At 39.6% G+C, this 18,786-nt stretch overlaps 1 protein-coding gene across 5 annotated transcripts in view; it reads right to left on the bottom strand.

Annotated features, from left to right (window-relative positions):
- The window catches only part of RASGEF1B (RasGEF domain family member 1B), a 562,649-nt gene that overhangs the window by 34,429 nt on the left and 509,434 nt on the right, over positions 1–18,786 (bottom strand). Inside the window, exons 1-2 of one of the 5 annotated variants that reach the window (XM_043572374.1) lie at positions 3,762–3,912; positions 3,066–3,183 (exon numbers count right to left, since the gene is read on the bottom strand). The exons of 2 other annotated variants lie outside the window; for them this stretch is intronic. In XM_043572374.1, the coding sequence (XP_043428309.1) occupies positions 3,066–3,128 (63 nt within the window). In that variant the 5' untranslated portion in view covers positions 3,129–3,183; positions 3,762–3,912. Of the gene's footprint in view, positions 1–3,065; positions 3,184–3,470; positions 3,720–3,761; positions 3,913–18,786 lie in introns of those variants that run through there. 2 more of the 5 variants (XM_043572375.1, XM_043572376.1) reach the window with 2 other exon arrangements.

Here is an 18,786-nt window from a genome sequence, read left to right as displayed (position 1 = left end):
GTTTGAGCCCCACATCAGTCCCAGTGCTGATAGCTCAGAGCCTGGAACCTGCTTCAGATTCTGTCTCCCTCCCTCTCTCTCTCTCTCTCTCTGTCTCTCTCTCTGCCCCTCTCCTGCTCACACTTTGTCTCTCTCTCAAAAACAAATAAACATTAAAAAAAATTTATAGCATAAGCTCTCAAGACAAATTACAGAGTATCATACAGGGAGCATCCTTTACTGAAAGGGTTTATTCTTCTAACCCCAATTCATTTCAGCAGGAAAATGACCTGATACTTAGTGAGGACACTTAGTAAACAAGCAGAATCTTCCATTTACATTTTATTATGGAACATGATTCCTGGAATAATTTTATTTTTTAGCTGCAAGTTCTTGAAAAACTATGTTTGTCCCTTCTCTTTTTGATAAATAGAGAGATACAGGCAGTCTTTAAAGTGTTTTCCTCCCTTACAAGGTTAATTTGTACTCTCGCTGTGTAAAACTGGCTTTCATACCAGGGCCTCCTAATAAAATTTGAATCAAACGAATGACTTCCAGATACAGGCATACCTTGAAATGGAATAATAAATATATTAACCTAAGGAAAAAAATTATTGGTCAAAGACTGGTTAGAAATTGCATAAATGTTAACACTGACTTAATAAGTAAAAAAAATAAAATTCGAACTCAACTTTTTTGATAATTAGTATTTTCTAATACACTTATGGGGAAAGAAAGCAGGTCAAGAAAATATTAAATCTCTACATAGTGCTTATCAATAGAAAGAAACTTCACTCTCTTTGCTTCATTTTCATATACCCAGAAAGTAGCTGAACATCTAACTGCAGACACTACATCCCCAATCTTCCACCCCATTTAGGATGCAAATGCACGAAGTGATAGTACGGCAGAATAAATCCACGATCAAAGAACTAAAAGCAACTTATAAATCAATCATCTAGCTCAATACCCCATCAACTTTACAGATATTGCAGGTAGAAGGAGAGAACAAATGACTGGTTAGGGCTCCAGATCAGACAGGACGCACCTCCCTATTCCCAGAGTAGATATCTGCCCACAGCGCTGGGCTACAATATCTGTTATTTTAAGATAATCAAGGGTTGTATACATCTTTTTTTTTTTTTTTTGTAGGTTTAACTGGAGAACCAAAACAGAACAACTGGATTTCTAGAAAAGTGAAGGGAGTGGGGAGATAATACCTGAATTCGACCACTAACCACAAAAATGCCATAAATCTAAAGCGGTATATTCAATAGCACCATTTGTCTCTGTAAGACTTCACAATACATTATAATGTCTTTACCATTTATTATTTGTGGCATCAGAATCAAGATGCCAGATTCTCAATCCCTGCTTCAGGGATTTCAAATTCTTGTCCTAAGTAAGGGAGAAATGCCCTCTTTTCCCCATCTCCTGTCTCAGGGAAGACTCTCCAGAACCATCCAAATTGCTTCTCCAAAGTCCACTTCTTCCAGGTAGCCTTTGGAGATTGATAATGTCGATTCTATCATTTAATGTGCCATAATTACGTACCTTAGCACAGAAACTCACCCAGTGATTAATTTTAGATTGTAAGAACGTAATGCTACCAATAATATAAGAAATATGTATTGTAAGAAATAATACATATTTAGAAACAGTAAGTAATATATACCTAAGAATACATTAGATTAGATGCTAAGCTGGGGGAAAAAGACAATAAATGTAAACGCTTTCCAGTGATTTTCTATTCCAAAAGACACTGTTATCCCAGGTATTAGGTGTGGTAGTATTGGAGAAAATGTCTTGGGGAGTATATAAAACGGAGCAAGACTGAAAATGAACCACGGGAGAAATAAATTCTAAGAATTTAACACTTCACTAGAGAACTGGAAAGTAGGAGGCCAGTATGCTTAGTAGCCAGAAATGTTGCCACCTCCAGGAAAACAAAGGATTGACCTACATGTAGTGGAATAATGCCAACAAGAAACTTACTAATCATTGACTGATCTTCTCATCTTTGCCAGAAAAAAAATCTGCTTGAAAGGGATAACACAGCAATGCTTGTGAACCCTGATCTCTGTCAAAAGCACCCCAGAGTCCTCACTGCCCCAACCATTGTCCCACCTCCCCACCCCATATAAAATAGCCATTAATGACAAGACCTAACAAGCTGTCATTCTTTTATTCTGTCATAAAAATCTCAACAGGCAAAATTTTTTACTTTTATTTCTTTTTGAAAATCAATTCTACATTTGCCTCAAACCTCATCTGACCAGTGGCATTCCTCTCAAATGTCCAATCACGCCTACAATCTGATTAATTGTAACCTCCTTGTTTCTTAGCGTAGGTTTTATCACAGTGGTCCAACTACGTTTTAAATTGAGACATAGCTATCACATGCCAAGCTCTGGCTACTGTTTTCAGGAGGAAAGAATAATTATTCACCCCATCTGAGTCTGACTGTACCAGACATTATTCAAGAGTGCAACACCCTGAGCCCTAGACTCTTCCCCTTTATGCACCCAGTTCAGAGACCCTCCCTCGGCCGTTGGAGATCATCCAGGGCTAAATATAGATCTACGCACACCAGCAGTTCCTGACCGCGGTCACATGGTGCTGCTGACGACGAAGGACTCCTTGGAGACGTATTCGGCCCAAACACACATACACAAATTTGTGTGCATATTCATCTACACACACTGTGCCCACCGAATTCATTGGCGAAGATGGGCACATCCACACTCAGAAGAGAAAGTCGCTGCCCAGGGATCTCCTCCTGCTATTTACCTCACTTGTGCCACCCTCGACACTGTGAGTGGACTTGGATACCTTGCTTTCGCCTGAACTGCGTCAATTTGCTTGGGGTAAGGTGTGAAGCAATACTCAAGTGGTACGCTGACAGATACACATACACAGGTGTGCACCTACCAGCCCCTTTCCCCCCTTTTCCCCTGTACAGCGCTGAAGCTGTCCCCACGATTCCCCTAGAAAGTGGAGCCTCTTTTATGCCAGCTGCCACAAGGCTCCTAGGTACTTTTGGCTCACGTTATTACAACCTAGCCAGGTGTCTCGAGGCGACTCACCTGAGCTCGGGCAAGTGCCGGGAGACTCGGTGTGTCCCAAATTCGCCAGGTGAACGGAGGCATGAACAAATATCACCTCGTCAGTGGCGAGCACATGACTTCTGCTCCCTGTCCCTTCCTAAGAATCAGACCTTAGATTATAGGGCACCGACACCAAAAATAAACAATCTCCCCACCCCACCCCCAACACGCACGAAAACTAGCCAAGAAGTAGAAGGAAACAACCTAGCAGGGCACAGGAAAGGAGGAGAGAATGAAGAAAGGATGAACGCGACTAGAACTCAGACAAATCCTCAAAAACTACCAACATGTCAAAGAAAAGGCCTAGCTTCGGGATCCCGGCGAGAGACGCAAAGCAAAACCCAAGTCTGCCCCTGCCCGCGCCCCAGCGGCTCGGCCCCGCACCTGTTGGCACCCGGTCCGCTCCCGGGGCAGCCCAGGCGACCTCGGCCGCCAGGCCGGCGACTCCCTCGGTTTCTACCTTTTGCCAGGCGCTTTGTGCCAGAGAGCGTTTGGTCGCCCCGATTCTCCCGCCTCTTCGAGGCGCACCCGGCAGCCGGGGCGCCTGAGAGCCGGGCTCGCTACGAGCGCAGCTCCGGGGCCGTCTGGGACAGCGCAGAGGACAGCACCGCCGCGCGTTCCCGCTGCCAGGCTCAGGCCCCTCCGGGAGAACTGGCTGGCCAGGGAACAACCCACCTGCAGATGGACCTCGGGTCCTCGGTTTCCCGGCTGTTTGCCGCGCGCCCACAAGCGCGGCCAAAGAAAAGGGAGCTAAAGCGCGCGCGAAGAAGGAAAAGAAATTCCGCCCGACCAGTCGGGTGCCTTGTTTATACTGAAACTACGGCCTCAGCCGCGGCGCACACCCCCTTCCCTCCGAGCCCGCCTCCCGCCGCCAGCCCCGCCCCGCCCCGGCAGGGGCGGACCAATCACGGCGCAGCTCGCCGCCCACGCCGCCACCGCCTCCAGCGCCCGGGACCGGCCCACGCGGCGCAGGGCGCTGGGGACTCCCGCGGCGCGGTCGCCCGGGTGCCTTCCTACAATGCGGAGGCCCGTGCAGCCGGGCTCAGCGCTGTTTACCTGCGTCGGTTCGGCCCGCTCAGAATGGCGTGCGTTTCCTCCTGAGTCCGCCTGCCCGGGGCTGTTTGTGAAGTCGTGTGTGTGTGTGTGTGTGTGTGTGTGTTCATTTACCTGTGTACTACCTGTAAATACCGGCCCGACTCGTTATACAGTATCTATTAGCATAATCATGAGCTAAAGGTTACTGTACATATACTTTCAGAAGAGAGCTTGAGAGAAACCACAAGAACATTTGCTTAGCAAATATTTACGCAGAGCCCGAATGCTAGGCATTGTGCAAAACGCTGGGGGCAGGCTCCAGGCAAAAGTAGGCTGGCCCCTGCCATTGTGAAGCTTCCAGCCGGTCTAGAGAAGGACAAACGTTAAGCAAATGGTCACCCAAACAAAATACAAAATTGAGGCTGTTATAAGTTCCACAAAGGAAGGGAATCTGTGCCATGAAATATGATTCTGGAGGCAAAGGGGAGGCCAGTCCTCAGTGAAGGCTGTGTTGTCATGGTAACCACATACTCTATCATTGGATACTTGATAACTATTTTAGAAAAAGGGTAAAAACCTCAATGCTTCACCTTGTACAAATAAAAGAGACTGAAGGGAAGAAACGATGGAAACAAATAAGGGGAGAAAGAGACTAAGGAAAGAAAAAAAATGTGAAACATCAGGAGACTCTTGCTAGCTACATGACCTTGAGTAAGTAAAGTATCTTTCCTGAGCTTCAGTTTTCCTATATGTAAAAAACAACACTATTCATACCTGTCTTATAGGACTATAATTAGGATTACTGAGCTAGAGGAACCCTGTGTGTCCCTGCCCCATTCTCCTTGTCTCCCCTCCTTCCTAGTGTGGAAACAGTCATCTTGAAGTTCACCTTGCCTATTCTTAGCTTCATCTGTGCCTCCTCTCACTTCTCTTCCTCTAATTATACGTTCTCCTTTTCTTCTGCAAACGAGTCTCCCCAATTCAGTAATTCACTTTAAGCCTCTTGGAAGTTTAAAGGAGAAGCCATTCAGCCAAAAGAGCTCGGTAGGAGGCGGCCATGCAGAGAGCCACAGAGGCTCTTGGCTGCCCAGCCTAACTATTGTGGTTGTGTTGGTTGTTTGGGCTTTCAAGATCAGTTTTCCCATCCTGGTTCTGTAACAAACAAGCCATTTGCGGTTGTGCAAGTTATGTACAATATTGAGGTTCCCTGGCCTGTAGCAATTAATTAAAAGGGTTGGACTAAATCAGGATTTCTTAGTGGAAATATTTGACATAGCCTTAATAACCTCTGGATACACCCCCCACCCTGGAAGAGTTTGCCCAGTTTTTCTTTCTTAAGTTTTTTTTTCCCACCAAAACAAAAAATGTTTACTTTAGATTCTCAAACCTAAAAGGGACACTACAGTAATATTGATTTAATGTTTTACCAAACCACATTCCTGCTCTCCATACTGGTGGATCTCCCAGAGCCCCTTCTAGCTCCCCATATGAGAAGTAATACATGAAGGGACAGCTCCAGAGCTATGTGGCCCAAACTCTGATCCTGTCCTATCATTTAGCCAGTTAGCAAACCTTACAAGAGATCCTGAAGGACTCTGGGCCCCAACTTACTCATATGAAGGTAGCAATCATAGTTTATAAAAGCAACTTCTTCATAGTGTGTGAGATTAATTAAAAGAGATAATATGTGAAATGGGTTTGGAGCAATGTCCCTTAGAGAAGCCTTCCCTAACCTTCACTCCATATCTTTCGTTGTTGTTTCCTGTATAGAATTTACTACTATTTAACATACTGTATATTTTACTTATTATTGCCTCTCTCCCCTTGCTAGAATATAAGCCCCATAACAGCATGGTTTGTTGTTGTCATTGTAGTTGTTGTTTTCCTGCTGTATTTCCAATGTCTAGAATAATGTCTAACACAATAAGCACTCATAAATATGTGTTAGTTGACTTAATGAATGCCCAGTACATGGTAAGTATTCAATAAATAATTGCTGTTATGATTCTGTATCAATTATTCTCTATCATGAAAAGATTTTTTTTTTCCATTTTCTACTTCCCATAGTTTCTTCCTTGGTCTTTTGACTCCACTGGCTCAATTCTTATCCCCGTAAATGTAGGTAAGCTCAATAATACCAGTCAAATTGATGCAAATAAAGCTATGCTGAGTAGGATACTCAAATGATAAAAGTAGCCACTTATATTAAGCTTTGACTATATGGCAGGCCCTGTGCTAAACATTTTTTTTCTCTTCCCTTCCTCTTGGATCTCAAGTGCACAAAATTAGAGCAATCATCATGACTAATTCATGTCCAATACTCTTTTTTACATTTTATTATATTTAATGTATTTATTTTATATCATTAGTCTCCTTTATTTCCCATCTAAAATCCTATTTCCACCATCCCAAAAGCACTGACTCTTTCACACTGTATTTAGTATGTGTTTTTCAACCCACCTTTCATGAACAATGATGGTATTATTTTATGTGAGTACCACATGAATGTATTTACCTAAATATACTCTTACTTTTTTTTATGTTTCTCAATGTTGTCCCTCCAACATTTGACTTTGCTCATCTATTCATGTTGATACATGTTGATATTTTCACTCCTTTTACGTTGTGTTGAGTATTTCACCATATTTGTGTTACATTTTTTTTACTTACATTATCTTTTATCCTTGCCCAGACTCTGAGAGGTAGGTACTATTTTCTCCATTTCTGAGATGAAGGAATGATACTGAGGAAGGTAAATAACTTACCATGGCCATACAGCTGAAGAAGCCATAAATTATACCTATATCTCTCTGATTCCAGTGCTCCCATCTTCCTACCCTTTAAAATGGATCTAATTACTGGGGCACCTGGGTGGCTCAGTCGGTTAAGTCCAACTTTGGCTCAGGTCATGATCTTAAGGTCCATGGGTTTGAGCCCTGTGTCAGGCTCTGGGCTAACAGCTCAGAGCCTGGAGCCTGCTTCCGATTCTGTGTCTCCCTCTCTCTCTGCTCCTCCCCTACTCTCTCTCTCTCTCTCTCTTAAAAAATAAACATTAAAAAATGTTTAAAATAAAATAAAATGGATTTAATTACTTAGTATAAGATTTATGAAATCCTGTCTAAAAAAATATACCATTAATTTGACCCATTTTACATGTCTAAGATATTGCTGTTAAAACTAGTAGATATATGTACTTAAGCTAGAGGCCAAGTGTTTTCATTGGAAAGCAATGTTTATTATTTGAGACACAAGTTTAATATTATTTGTGGTTTAATATTTTCTTAAAACACTTGAACTTTGTTTTCTTTATTTATTATTTTTATTTTAGAGAGAGGAGGACAGAATGGCGGCAGAGAGAGGGAGAGAGAGAGAATCTTAAGCAGACTCCATGTTCAGTGCGGAGCCTGATGCAGGGCTCAATCCCGTGACCCTGGGATCATGACCTGAGCCGAAATCAAGAGTGGGACGCTCAAGCAGCTGAGCCACCCAGGCGCCCCAACACCTGAACTTTAAATGAAAATCTCACAAAGTGAACTGCCTTCAAATATGTAAAATTTGCCATGTGAAAGAAAAATGAGGCTCCATAACACAAAATAAGACTAAAAAGAGAAAAGAATAAAGGAACAGGTCACAGCTTCAGTGTAAGAAAAATATTAAAGATGTCTGAGGTAGAAAAGCAGCCTTTTTCTGCATTGAATCCCTCTTTCTGGATCTTAAAAGGCCTTGTGAAATGGCCGAGTAACTCTCCAAAACACTTTGACATTTTCTCTCATTTCACTTTCTCAATGTCATCTGGAATATGGAGATGAACAGTTTAAGGATAAGGACTTTTAGCCCTCGCTTGTACATGTAAGAAAATGAAGGCACTGATCACCCTACTTATCAATAGTCAATCTAGACCACAACCATGGCCTTCTCACTTTCGAAACCAAGGAAGACAAACCCACTAAGTATGATGTACATTGTCTATCTTGCATTTTACCAAAAGATTTATTAGAATTTTATAAAGCAAGACATTAAGAATGATCAAATGCAATTTGGAAACCATCACTTAACAGGTCCTAAGCAAGGTATGTTAATATGACCTAAGCAAGGTCTGTTAATACGACATATAACTATCCCACCCCCCATCCCCACCCCTTTTACACAGGATGATGAAATACTATAGTGGTATGGCTAAGTCAAGACAAAAATATTTTGGAGGCATAGGACTCATTTTTGGGGATCCCCTGTCTTTGGACTCTCTCTTCCACGTGGCTGCAATGGTAGGATAAGTTACTGTGCAAGATGTTGGGCAGACAAATTAGATCAGCCTCGCCCCAGACCTCAGAGAAAACCCCTTATCTTCCCCTTCCTTTTCAGTGTGATTTTCCTGGACTTCCCTTTCCTCATCATCGGATTGCTGAGAGTGAAAGGGTGAAGGACGCTGCTTGGCAAGTTTGGTGCCATACCTTCTTCCTACTTCTACCCTGAGAAAAAGGAATTCTGTCTGCGGGCCAACCTAGCTCACTTGGGGACCACACTGGAATTTCATAGTAATGCAAAGTGTGTATGTGTTTGGCATTGACCTGTGTACATGCACTTCCCTGGAACCTGGGAGAAGGATGATGAAGGCAAGACACAAAGATGTAGATATTCAAGATTCCGAGTCCCTCCCTTCCCCGCTCCGTCAACACCTTCACCCCCTGCCATTTAGAAGGGATTTTTGAGATGAAACACATGTTTGGGTCAGTCTTGGAATGGTCATCTCAATAGTAATTCCCAGCATTTATTATAGTTGACAATGTTCTTTCGTATCCATTATCTCATTTAGGGAGAACGTTGGGTCTGTGAGGGCCATTCATTTCTGACAGTTGTCATTGCAGAGGCATATATTTTCCTTTCCTGGGATCACTAAAAATATTAACGATAGTCATTCATTCGGCTCTGCTAAGAAGATACTCCAAAGGAGTCAAAGGAGTCAAAGGAATTGACTAGAAAAGGTAACTCCAGGGAACTCTCTTCCACAGATCCATGTGATCCTGTATCACCATGACTTTTTATCTTCCAGACCTTACTTAAGGTTGTACAAAAGAATGTAACGACCACATGGGAAATGTAGTAGGTTTTCAAAATCCCCTAGGGAGGTGTAAAAAATTAACGGTATCTTTATTTATACTAGATAAGAACTGTTGAAAGGCAAAGTTATTATTTTTCCTTTATCAGCATTACTGTTTCACTCATTTGCCAATTCTCATTTACTCATACGAAGTAATTATTTCTAATACCTTCAGGAGGGATATTGGTATTGAGAAATAATATACCTTGGCCTGATCATAAGGTTATAAGACAATCTCATCATCTCCATTGGTTATATAATATATAGTGACTTATTATTTTCTGCACAAATATTTCATAACCTGCAACGTGCATCATTTTGACAAGATGTAATGCTATTTTGAGTATAAATTCAACTTTGCTTAACATGAATTTATTTAGATGAGTATTAACCTTATAAAATCTTTACAGTGAGTAGTAAATATAAATGTATTTCGATTTTCTCTTTGTAGTGGTTTTTGTCTGTTTTCTTGTGAATAAGTTGATCTTATAAAGAATTAAGAAAAGGTTTTCTGTTTCAAATTCTTCTACCCTTTAAAGTTAAGCCTGATTATTTTGCTAGAAGATCCCCTCAGTTTTGACTAATTACCAATCTATGTCCTAGAACATTGAATGGGAAAGGAGAAGGGAGAAAGTTAATAATAGAATAATAAAATTTTAGAACTGGTAGAAATATTAATGACCATCTCTTTTAATCTTTCCCCACCCCAATGCCACCAACCAAGGCATTTATGAAAGGAAATTGAATTCTGGAGAGATTAAATGATCTCTCCAGGACCATCCAACAAGATAATAACAAAGTTATGCAAGTCAAAGAGCCTGGATGATAAGCCCAAAACTTCAAAAACTACACGATTTTACTTCCTAATTATTTCTGCAAGGGTGAAATCTATGGAGCTACTTTGACATTGGAGAAGTACAATTTGTTTTCAAATACTGATGACAAATTTTCTCTGTTAAATTCTCCTTGAGGAAATGATAAAGGGGAATTCTCTAGAAATTGCTCATATTTTTCATTAGAATTCTCTAAATATTGCTATTACCATTTGTCTTATTTAATATTCAAGATAATAAAATAGTAAACTCTTAGTTGCTTTATCTTTAAAGTAACCATGTTGTAAAGTATCAATCAGACTCCATAAAGTATATTCGAGAAATTATGTTGATCAGGATGCTTGGGTGGCCCAGTTGGTTGACCATCTGACTTGGTTTTGGCTCAGTCATGATCTCAGGGTTGTGAAAATAAGCTTTTCATCTGGCTCTGTGTTGAGCATGGAGACTGCTTAAGATTCTCCCTTTGTACCTCTCTTTATTTATTTATTTTTTAATTTTTTTTTAACGTTTATTTATTTTTGAGACAGGGAGAGACAGAGCATGAACGGGGGAGGGTCAGAGAGAGGGAGACACAGAATCTGAAACAGGCTTCAGGCTCTGAGCTGTCAGCACAGAGCCCGACGCGGGGCTTGAACTCATGGACCGCGAGATCATGACCTGAGCCGAAGTCGGCCGCCCAACCGACTGAGCCACCCAGGCGCTCCTCTACCTCTCTTTAAAATAAATTAAAAAAAAAAAAAAAAGAAATTATGTTGATCAAAAAAGCTTCTCTAATAAGCAGTTACTGTCATCATTATGAAAACATACACCTAAGGTATTTTCTCTTTCATCTACTAAAATGATTGATTTTCATAAGACTATATCATTTTTTAAAAAATATTTACAGCATAGGGCGCCTGGGTGGCGCAGTCGGTTAAGCGTCTGACTTCAGCCAGGTCACGATCTCGCGGTCCGTGAGTTCAAGCCCCGGTCAGGCTCTGGGCTGATGGCTCGGAGCCTGGAGCCTGTTTCCAATTCTGTGTCTCCCTCTCTCTCTCTGCCCCTCCCCCGTTCATGCTCTGTCTCTCTCTGTCCCAAAAAAAAAAAAAAAAAAAAAAAAAAAAAACGTTGAAAAAAAAATATTTACAGCATAGTTGTGATTTCTAGATAATTTTGTGAAGTTTAATTTTGTAAAGTATCCAAACATTTATTTTGACAGTTGAATAATATTATTTCCATAGTAAAGCCAGCATTTCCATATATATGTTTAGATATTGTTACAGAAAACATAATGCTAAATAGATTTTCTGCACAAAAACAAAGAGAGCAGATCACATAGTTTAAGTGTGTTTCGCTAGTGAATTAGAACAGTTGTCTCTGGAAAGGGGTAGAGAGGGGACTAGGAGAGGAGGCAAAGAGGGCTTCAATTTTTTGTATAGTGTTTGATTTCTTTCATAAAGAAAGACATAAAGCAGCTATGACAAAATGTCCATTATTATCATTTGTGGGTGGTGAGTACACAAGTTTTATAATTTTATCTTATTTTTTAAGTTTTTCCAAAAAAAGCCCAATTTTTGTCATTAAAGCTGGATATTTTCATGTAGCTATACTGCATAACCTTAAACGTCCATATTTAAAGCTTACATTTTAAGGAAATCTATAATGGTAAAGTTACTGTTTTATCTTGTTTTGTGCACTGATTAATCACATTTATAAAGTGTAACTGTCAACCAGAAGTCCAGAGAGTTTCATTTGGTCTCACTATACAAAAGTGTAAGTTGTGAAAAATTTGGTAAATAATGTTATACATCTCACACGGTTGATATTGCTTTCTGATGTAATTGCATGTATCCCCTCTCATACGGTGATGCATATTGTGAGTAAACACACAAAAGAGCTTTGATCCTTGACTGAAGCCTGCTTTAAAGTCGAATCTCCTGCAGACTAACACCACTAGCATATGATTAACGTTTCCAGGGTCTGGAATTAACTAGTGATAATTTTAGAATCTACAATTATTCACATAATTGTCTCCAATTAGCTGTCTCTGAAGAGTGGTCAAGAAATAAAGGAAAGTGGAGGTTGAATGTATTGACAGGTCTCCCTATTCGTGGATTGGTCCATTTACTTCAGGTCTATTGAGAGAGTCAAAGTATGTGTTTGGAGATGTGTTTGGACGAGTCAATGGGGTGGAAGGACACTGCTGTTACTTATAGATGTGGAGTTTGGGAAGAGTTGGAAAAGAAGAGGAATTCTCTGGTCCAGACTATTGCTCAACAATTTAAAAGAGATTATCTCCTAAGAAAAAGCTTGTAAGGAAATAGGCCTGAGAAAGACAAGGCCTTCTCTATGGAGGTATGAACCTCACACCTCTCATAGCATGAAATGTATAACAGAGGGTCAAATAAAATATCTCAGTCTGGATAAAGTTTCCCCAGATAAATAAAACATTTGTCTTAAGTTTTGTTTTGTTGTGATTTTTTAAAGATTTCATAAACTCCTTTTGAAATGTCCTTCCTTCCTAAGTTAAAAGTTAAACACCAGCTATTACAAAAGGCAGTCATGAATCCAAACTTTCTAACTTCCAAAATACTAACATTAGGGCGCCTGGGTGGCTCAGTTGGTTAAGTGTCAGACTTAGACTCAGGTGATGATCTTGTGATTTGTGGGTTTGAGCCCCACATCAGGCTCTGTGCTGACAGCTCAGAGCCTGGAGCCTACTTCAGATTCTGTGTCTTCCTCTCTCTCTGCCCCTCCTCTGCTTGCACTCTCTCTCTCTCTCTCAAAAATAAATAAACATTAAAAAAATTTTTTAAATGATAACATTAAGTTGTATTCTTTTCCCAAAATAGTTGAACCAGGACAGAATGTTTTTAAAATATCTCTAAATAGATGCGATTTGGGTTAGTCCTGCCCCTGGTCTTGCATTAAGGCTAATGGCAGACATATTATCATTTTTTGAATCACAACACAAAACAAAATAAAAATGAATGTGAATTTTGATCTATGTCTTTCCCTTGGTAAGGAAAAATCCATATATAATGCCAAAGCCAATCCTTTAATGCATATCTCAATGACATAAGCTCCAGGAAATTCTCACCTGACAAGTAAGTTGTTTATTAGGCCCTAGAAATTTTTACAGAAGTTTTTAGATTTTCCTTTTTCCTTCCTTTTCCTCATCTTCCTTCCTTCCCCTTCCTTCCTTCTTTCTTTCTTTCTTTCTTTCTTTCTTTCTTCCTTTCTCTTTCTTTTTCTTTCTTTCTTTCTTCAAACCACATAGTGCTGAAACATTTTCACCCCAAATCTTAAAGTAATCAACCCATGCTTCAAGGAAGGGGGAATATTTGAACCTGTTAAACAGGAATTCTTTTGAGGAGAAACAACCAGTATATTGAAAAAAGTCATTTGCCAAAAGGGCTAGCAGAAGCTGTTCCAGAGCACATAAAATGAGGAAAGAAATGCAAAACAGGACAGCTAGTTGAAAGCAAACAGTGGAAGGGACACATTTTCTCACCTAGAGAGCAAGAGCAGTGACCAATATTTCAAAAGGACTCTCGTTAGCATGGGAACAAAGAAAAAGAATCCTATAAAGCTTGGCTCTCCGCTAAAGAACTTAACACTCAGATTCAGAGTTTCTTCAACTGTAAAATGAGGGAATTGGATGAGATGATTTCAGAGGTGTTTTCTAGCTGTCAAATTGCTCCTTCATATTAAGTTTTTAATTATTAGTTTTTAGACTAGTTCCATCTAGATAGCAGCTAGCCAAGAGGCTTGAAGAGGATCAGAAGTGAGTGAAAGACTTGACCCAACCCCACTAACATTATGATTATGGGCATATCCTTTCCCTGGAGTTCAATGCGCACATTATTATAGTGATTATGACATTTGAGAGTCCCTGGGAAGCTTCTTTCACTTTTCCCTAAGCCGTGGCCACACTGGAGGCAGTGGCTACAAGTAATCGCATCATAGCATAGTGACACCTCTGCTCTGGGTCTGGTTTAATGAGACCTGACATTCAACTTCAATAATGGAAGGTCTGGGACTAATTTCTTATTCAACATAGATGCATTGCATGTAGGGTGACCAACCATGCCCATTTTCTTGGGATTGTGCTGGTTTTAGCACTGAAAACCATAAGTCTTGGGCAAATCTTCAGTTGCAGGCAAACTGGAATGGTTGGTTGCCCTAATTTCACAGATATTTACTGAGAAACTTCCACAGTCCAGATCCTGTAAGAGGCATTGGGAACCCAACGAGAGCAAAACAGACAAGGTTCCTTCTATCATGGCGCTTCCTTCCAGGTGGGCAAGACACGCTTAAAACAGGGAAATAACCAATCATCACAGACAGTGATCATTCCTAAGATGGAGAACAGCTATGGGGCCTTCTCAGAGTGGGGGTCAAGGAAGGCTTCTCTTGAAGTAAGACCTGAAGGCCAAGGAGTCAGTCATGAATATTGCCAGTATAGGTGTTAGTTCTAGGTCGTTTCTAACAATGAAGAGGCCCCTCAAAGAAATCTTAGAATCATATTATCACTCTCTAACATTATCTTATTTATCCATTTATGTAATTACTATTAGAATTAAATTTGGAATAAAAATTTTACTAGAATAATTAGGATTAAAAAGTACGTGTGATCAAAGACCTTATCTATAATACCAATGCCCACAGCAATAGTTGGTATATAGTAAGTGTTCAATATCTATTGAATAAATAAATAAGTGAAAAGATTGCTACCTTTTGATCTACTATGTAGTTCACCAAACCCACTTTCCCTAAAATATTCCTCTTTTATCAAACCAGCCTGTCCATAAAGTAGGTGGAGTTATAGATCCTATGGGACGTGAAACAGTCCAGGGCTATTCTGAGCCAGTGTGTGCCTGCTGGCTCCAAGAGAGATTTTGGAAGGACTTTCCTTTGCTCTGTGCGCATGTATTAGACTCATAAGATGTCAGATGCTCAGCTACCTAAGTCAAGGACAGATAGAGTTCATTTTGAAGTATTCAGCTTTATGACGACCTGCTTCTATCAGTGTTGTGGTGTTACTAATTAAAAGAAGGCAGAAGTCTGATAAACTCACAGCCTTAATAAATGAGTCATAATGACTATTATGCTGATGATTTAATACTAATAAGCACATATTTGTGAATATGAGTTGCATTCTCCTGTTGCAGGTTTTAGAGATTCAAAGCCATGGTCTCTGATGCCAAATTGATAGTTAATGATTGCAGGATCCAGCCCTGGCAACCATGTTGAGTATCAGGAGTTTTTCTGTATAACCATGAGTCGTTTAATTCTAACTAAATTTTTAAAAAGGTAGAGGGATGGGTGGTGACCAACATTTATTAAGGATTGGCTGTATGTCAGCAATTGTGCTAAGTGCTTTCTGTATATATTTATTCTGGATAAAAATCCTACAAAGCTCTTAATATTATCTCCATCTTCACAGAAGAGGAACTAAAACCAAGGGATGTTTTTAAAAACTGCCTAAGAACAGACATCTAACAAATGACAGATCCAAGATTTGGACCCAGGTGGGCCTAACTATGGTCTAACTAAGGAGGACCCAGTCCATAGAGCAGACACATAAACATTAGATGGATATGCATTGCAACAACTCTTGTAATTGAAGAAAGTTCAAAGCTTGTGTGCTTTCCATTACCACATAAGTGGTTACAGCACAGTTTGGAGGTGCGGCAATACTGCCTAATAATCAAGATCACCCACAATGGAAACAGGAAGAACTTGGTTCAAATTCTGGCTCAGTGTGAACTTAAGTTGTTTCCTTACTACAAGCTTCAGCTTTCTCATTTGTAAAATTAAAATAATAATGCCTGTTTTAAAATGAATTAATATGCATATAAAGTCATTAGTATGATAGCTGGCACATACAATCAATGGTAGTTAATTAAATTATCATCACTATGCAGCAGCCTGTCTCATCTTTAATACTTCACTTTCTTTCAAACGCCTTAAAAAAGTGTGAAGTGTGACGATGGGGCATCTGGTTGGCTCTGTAGGTTGAACTACCGAGTCTCTTGATTTCGGCTCAGGCCATGATCTCACAGTTCATGGGCTCCAGCCCTGCATCAGGCTCTGCACCGATAGCGTGGAGCCTGCTTGGGATTCTGTTTCTCTCCCTCTCTCTCTCTCAAAATGAATAAATAAAAAAGATTTTTTGGAAAAAAAATGTGACTATATTTGCTTATCTATATGTGTTGTTGAAAAACCACATGAAAGCTGCTGATACCCTTAAATTTAAATGCTTAAATACTTTAGCATACATCTCCTGAAAATAAGGACATTCTTGTATGTAGATAATATATCTAAGCACCTATGAAAAATCAACAATATTAACTAATATCATTTATTTTCTAGTATATATTTAAATACTTAAGTTTCCTAAATTGTCCCCAAAACTTATTCCCAAAGATTTTTTGAACGAGGATGTAATCAAGGTGTTATATTTGGTGGTTGTTTCGTTATTCTCTATTAATCTGTATCAGTCCCCATCTCACTCCCAAACCTCTCTGCTTTTCTCAACATTGACTTTTTTTTAAAGAAACCAGGCCATTAGTCTTGGAGAAAGTACCACAATCTGGGTTTGTCTGATATTTTTCCTGGAGGTGTCATTTAACCTGTTCTTCTATCTTCCAAGTTATCTCTAAGTTGGAATGCCGGTCTTAAGGCTTTATTGCTTATAAGTTAAACATTGTACCAAGAACGCTTCAAAGTCGCTGCTATGCAGCTCACGTTACATCATATCAAAATTTCCATGACCACTTCCTCCTCAAAATACTTTGTGGTTTCGCAGCCATCTCTGGGGTATAGCTCACCAGTGATTTTCCACTCCAACTTCGCTTAGCGTCATCTGGGGAGTTTTGAAAAATATTTGTTCCCAACTCGCACCCCTGAAGTTTCTTGTCATGGGCCCAGACACTGGACTGTTGTGAAGCTTCCCCAAGTGAATCTCACTGTAATCAGGATACAGAGGGACTGGTTTAGAACACAAGCTCTGAGAAGGGCGTGCCCTTCTTGTTTACGAATACACATCCTCAGGGTCCGGTAGAAAGCCTGGCTCATAACTGCAGCTCAATAATACACGCTGAATCAATCAATTCATTAATATTCAGTGCATAGGCAGTCTCATTCTCCTTTCACACTCTAGCTTTCCCTTTTCTTCTAATTAATGTCTTGGGAAGTCAATAGGCTAATTTTATAGCATGTTCAGCAAACTCAGAACATGCCACGATTTTTCAAATTTCTGAAAATAATATATCAATGGAAAAATAATTGTTTTCAAATATCTAAGAGAGGAAAAAAAGAGCAATCATTTAGCTGTAGTGTTAGATTGATTCTGTTGCAGACAGATTCTGTTCCTTTTTTTTTTTTTTTTTCTTTTCACATTATCAGTTCTTCCAGTTCTTCTCATAAGGACTGGTGAAATGATTCTGAAATTACTCACGAAGGAAGAAAGACTAGGAGTTTGTCTCAGTTGTAATTGTGTCTTTGAAATATAATGAGAAAAGTTCAACCATATGGGGGGATGCAGGGGAAAGATAAGGACTTTGGGTATAGTTATATTTCTATTTGTTCCAATTCAACTTTGGCCAAATCTTAAAAATGATAAAAAGATGCATGATTCGTTAGGGTTTGCCAAAACTAATCATCTGTAGCTTTAAATACAAGGGAGATAAGAATGGCCACTTTCTCCTCAAAGAGAAGCCTACCCCATAGCAAACTTTAGAGATGGTAAATATATGCTTATTTATTGTACTTGCACTAAATGAAAACCATCAACAACCAAGAGGAAATCAGCAAATGATCAAGCATGCGAGTTTGTATCTGCAAAGGCTTTTACACAAAGGAAAAATGCTCAATCTGACTCATATTAACAAAAATGTAAATTAAAACTATAGCAAAATATCTTCTTCTTTGACTCATCAGATTAGCAAAAATCCACTGTTGTGGAGGATTACAAATGCACATTCTTTTGGATCCACCAATAGCAGCTAAGGAAAATTGTCCTAAAGATACAATCCTTTCGTTATGTGAAATAACGCATGAACAAAGCTATTCATTTCCTCAAGGAAAAGATCGGAAGTAACTAACTGTCCACCACTAGAGAACTGGATAAGTAAGTTCTGATACATTCACAGAATCAAACAGTTTGCAAGGATAATAGGAAAGAATAAGGAAACGATGTACTGATATGCACGGCTCATAGACTTAGTGGAAGAAGGTACAGGTTATTATGCAGTGTATGCCATAACGTATATAAAAGGGCAAAACAAGAAGGCACATATATTTGTACTGTATTATTTCGTACGTGAAAAAGATCTTTAAGCAGATAAACAAGGAACTGATAAGTGGTTAGCTATTTGGGGAGGAGATGGGAAGTAGGTAGGCGGTATACAGCAAGAGGGACAGACAGGAAGGACACTTCTCACACGACAGACACCTTTTCCCATTTTATCAATGTTTAAACTGTGCGAATACACATGTTTAAAAATGCGAATGTTCCTTAAAGGCCTTGTCAAAAGTCCTAGGAAAACGTAGATTTTTTGAAAAATACAAACTAACCCAGACATTCTTATTCTCTTATTCTTGTTGCACAGCTTTGGAGTAAATTCTGTTATGTCTCAATTTCACTAAAAATGAAACTGAAACTCTGTGTACTTCTCATACCCCCAGACCTAAAACATGGATTCAGAAGGAAACTTAGCAAGCTAATTTCCAACTTTGATTTTTGTTG

This window comes from Prionailurus bengalensis, chromosome B1 (assembly GCF_016509475.1).
Source record: "Prionailurus bengalensis isolate Pbe53 chromosome B1, Fcat_Pben_1.1_paternal_pri, whole genome shotgun sequence".
Lineage (NCBI taxonomy): Eukaryota > Metazoa > Chordata > Mammalia > Carnivora > Felidae > Prionailurus > Prionailurus bengalensis.
This window is presented reverse-complemented; position numbering and strand designations above follow the sequence as displayed.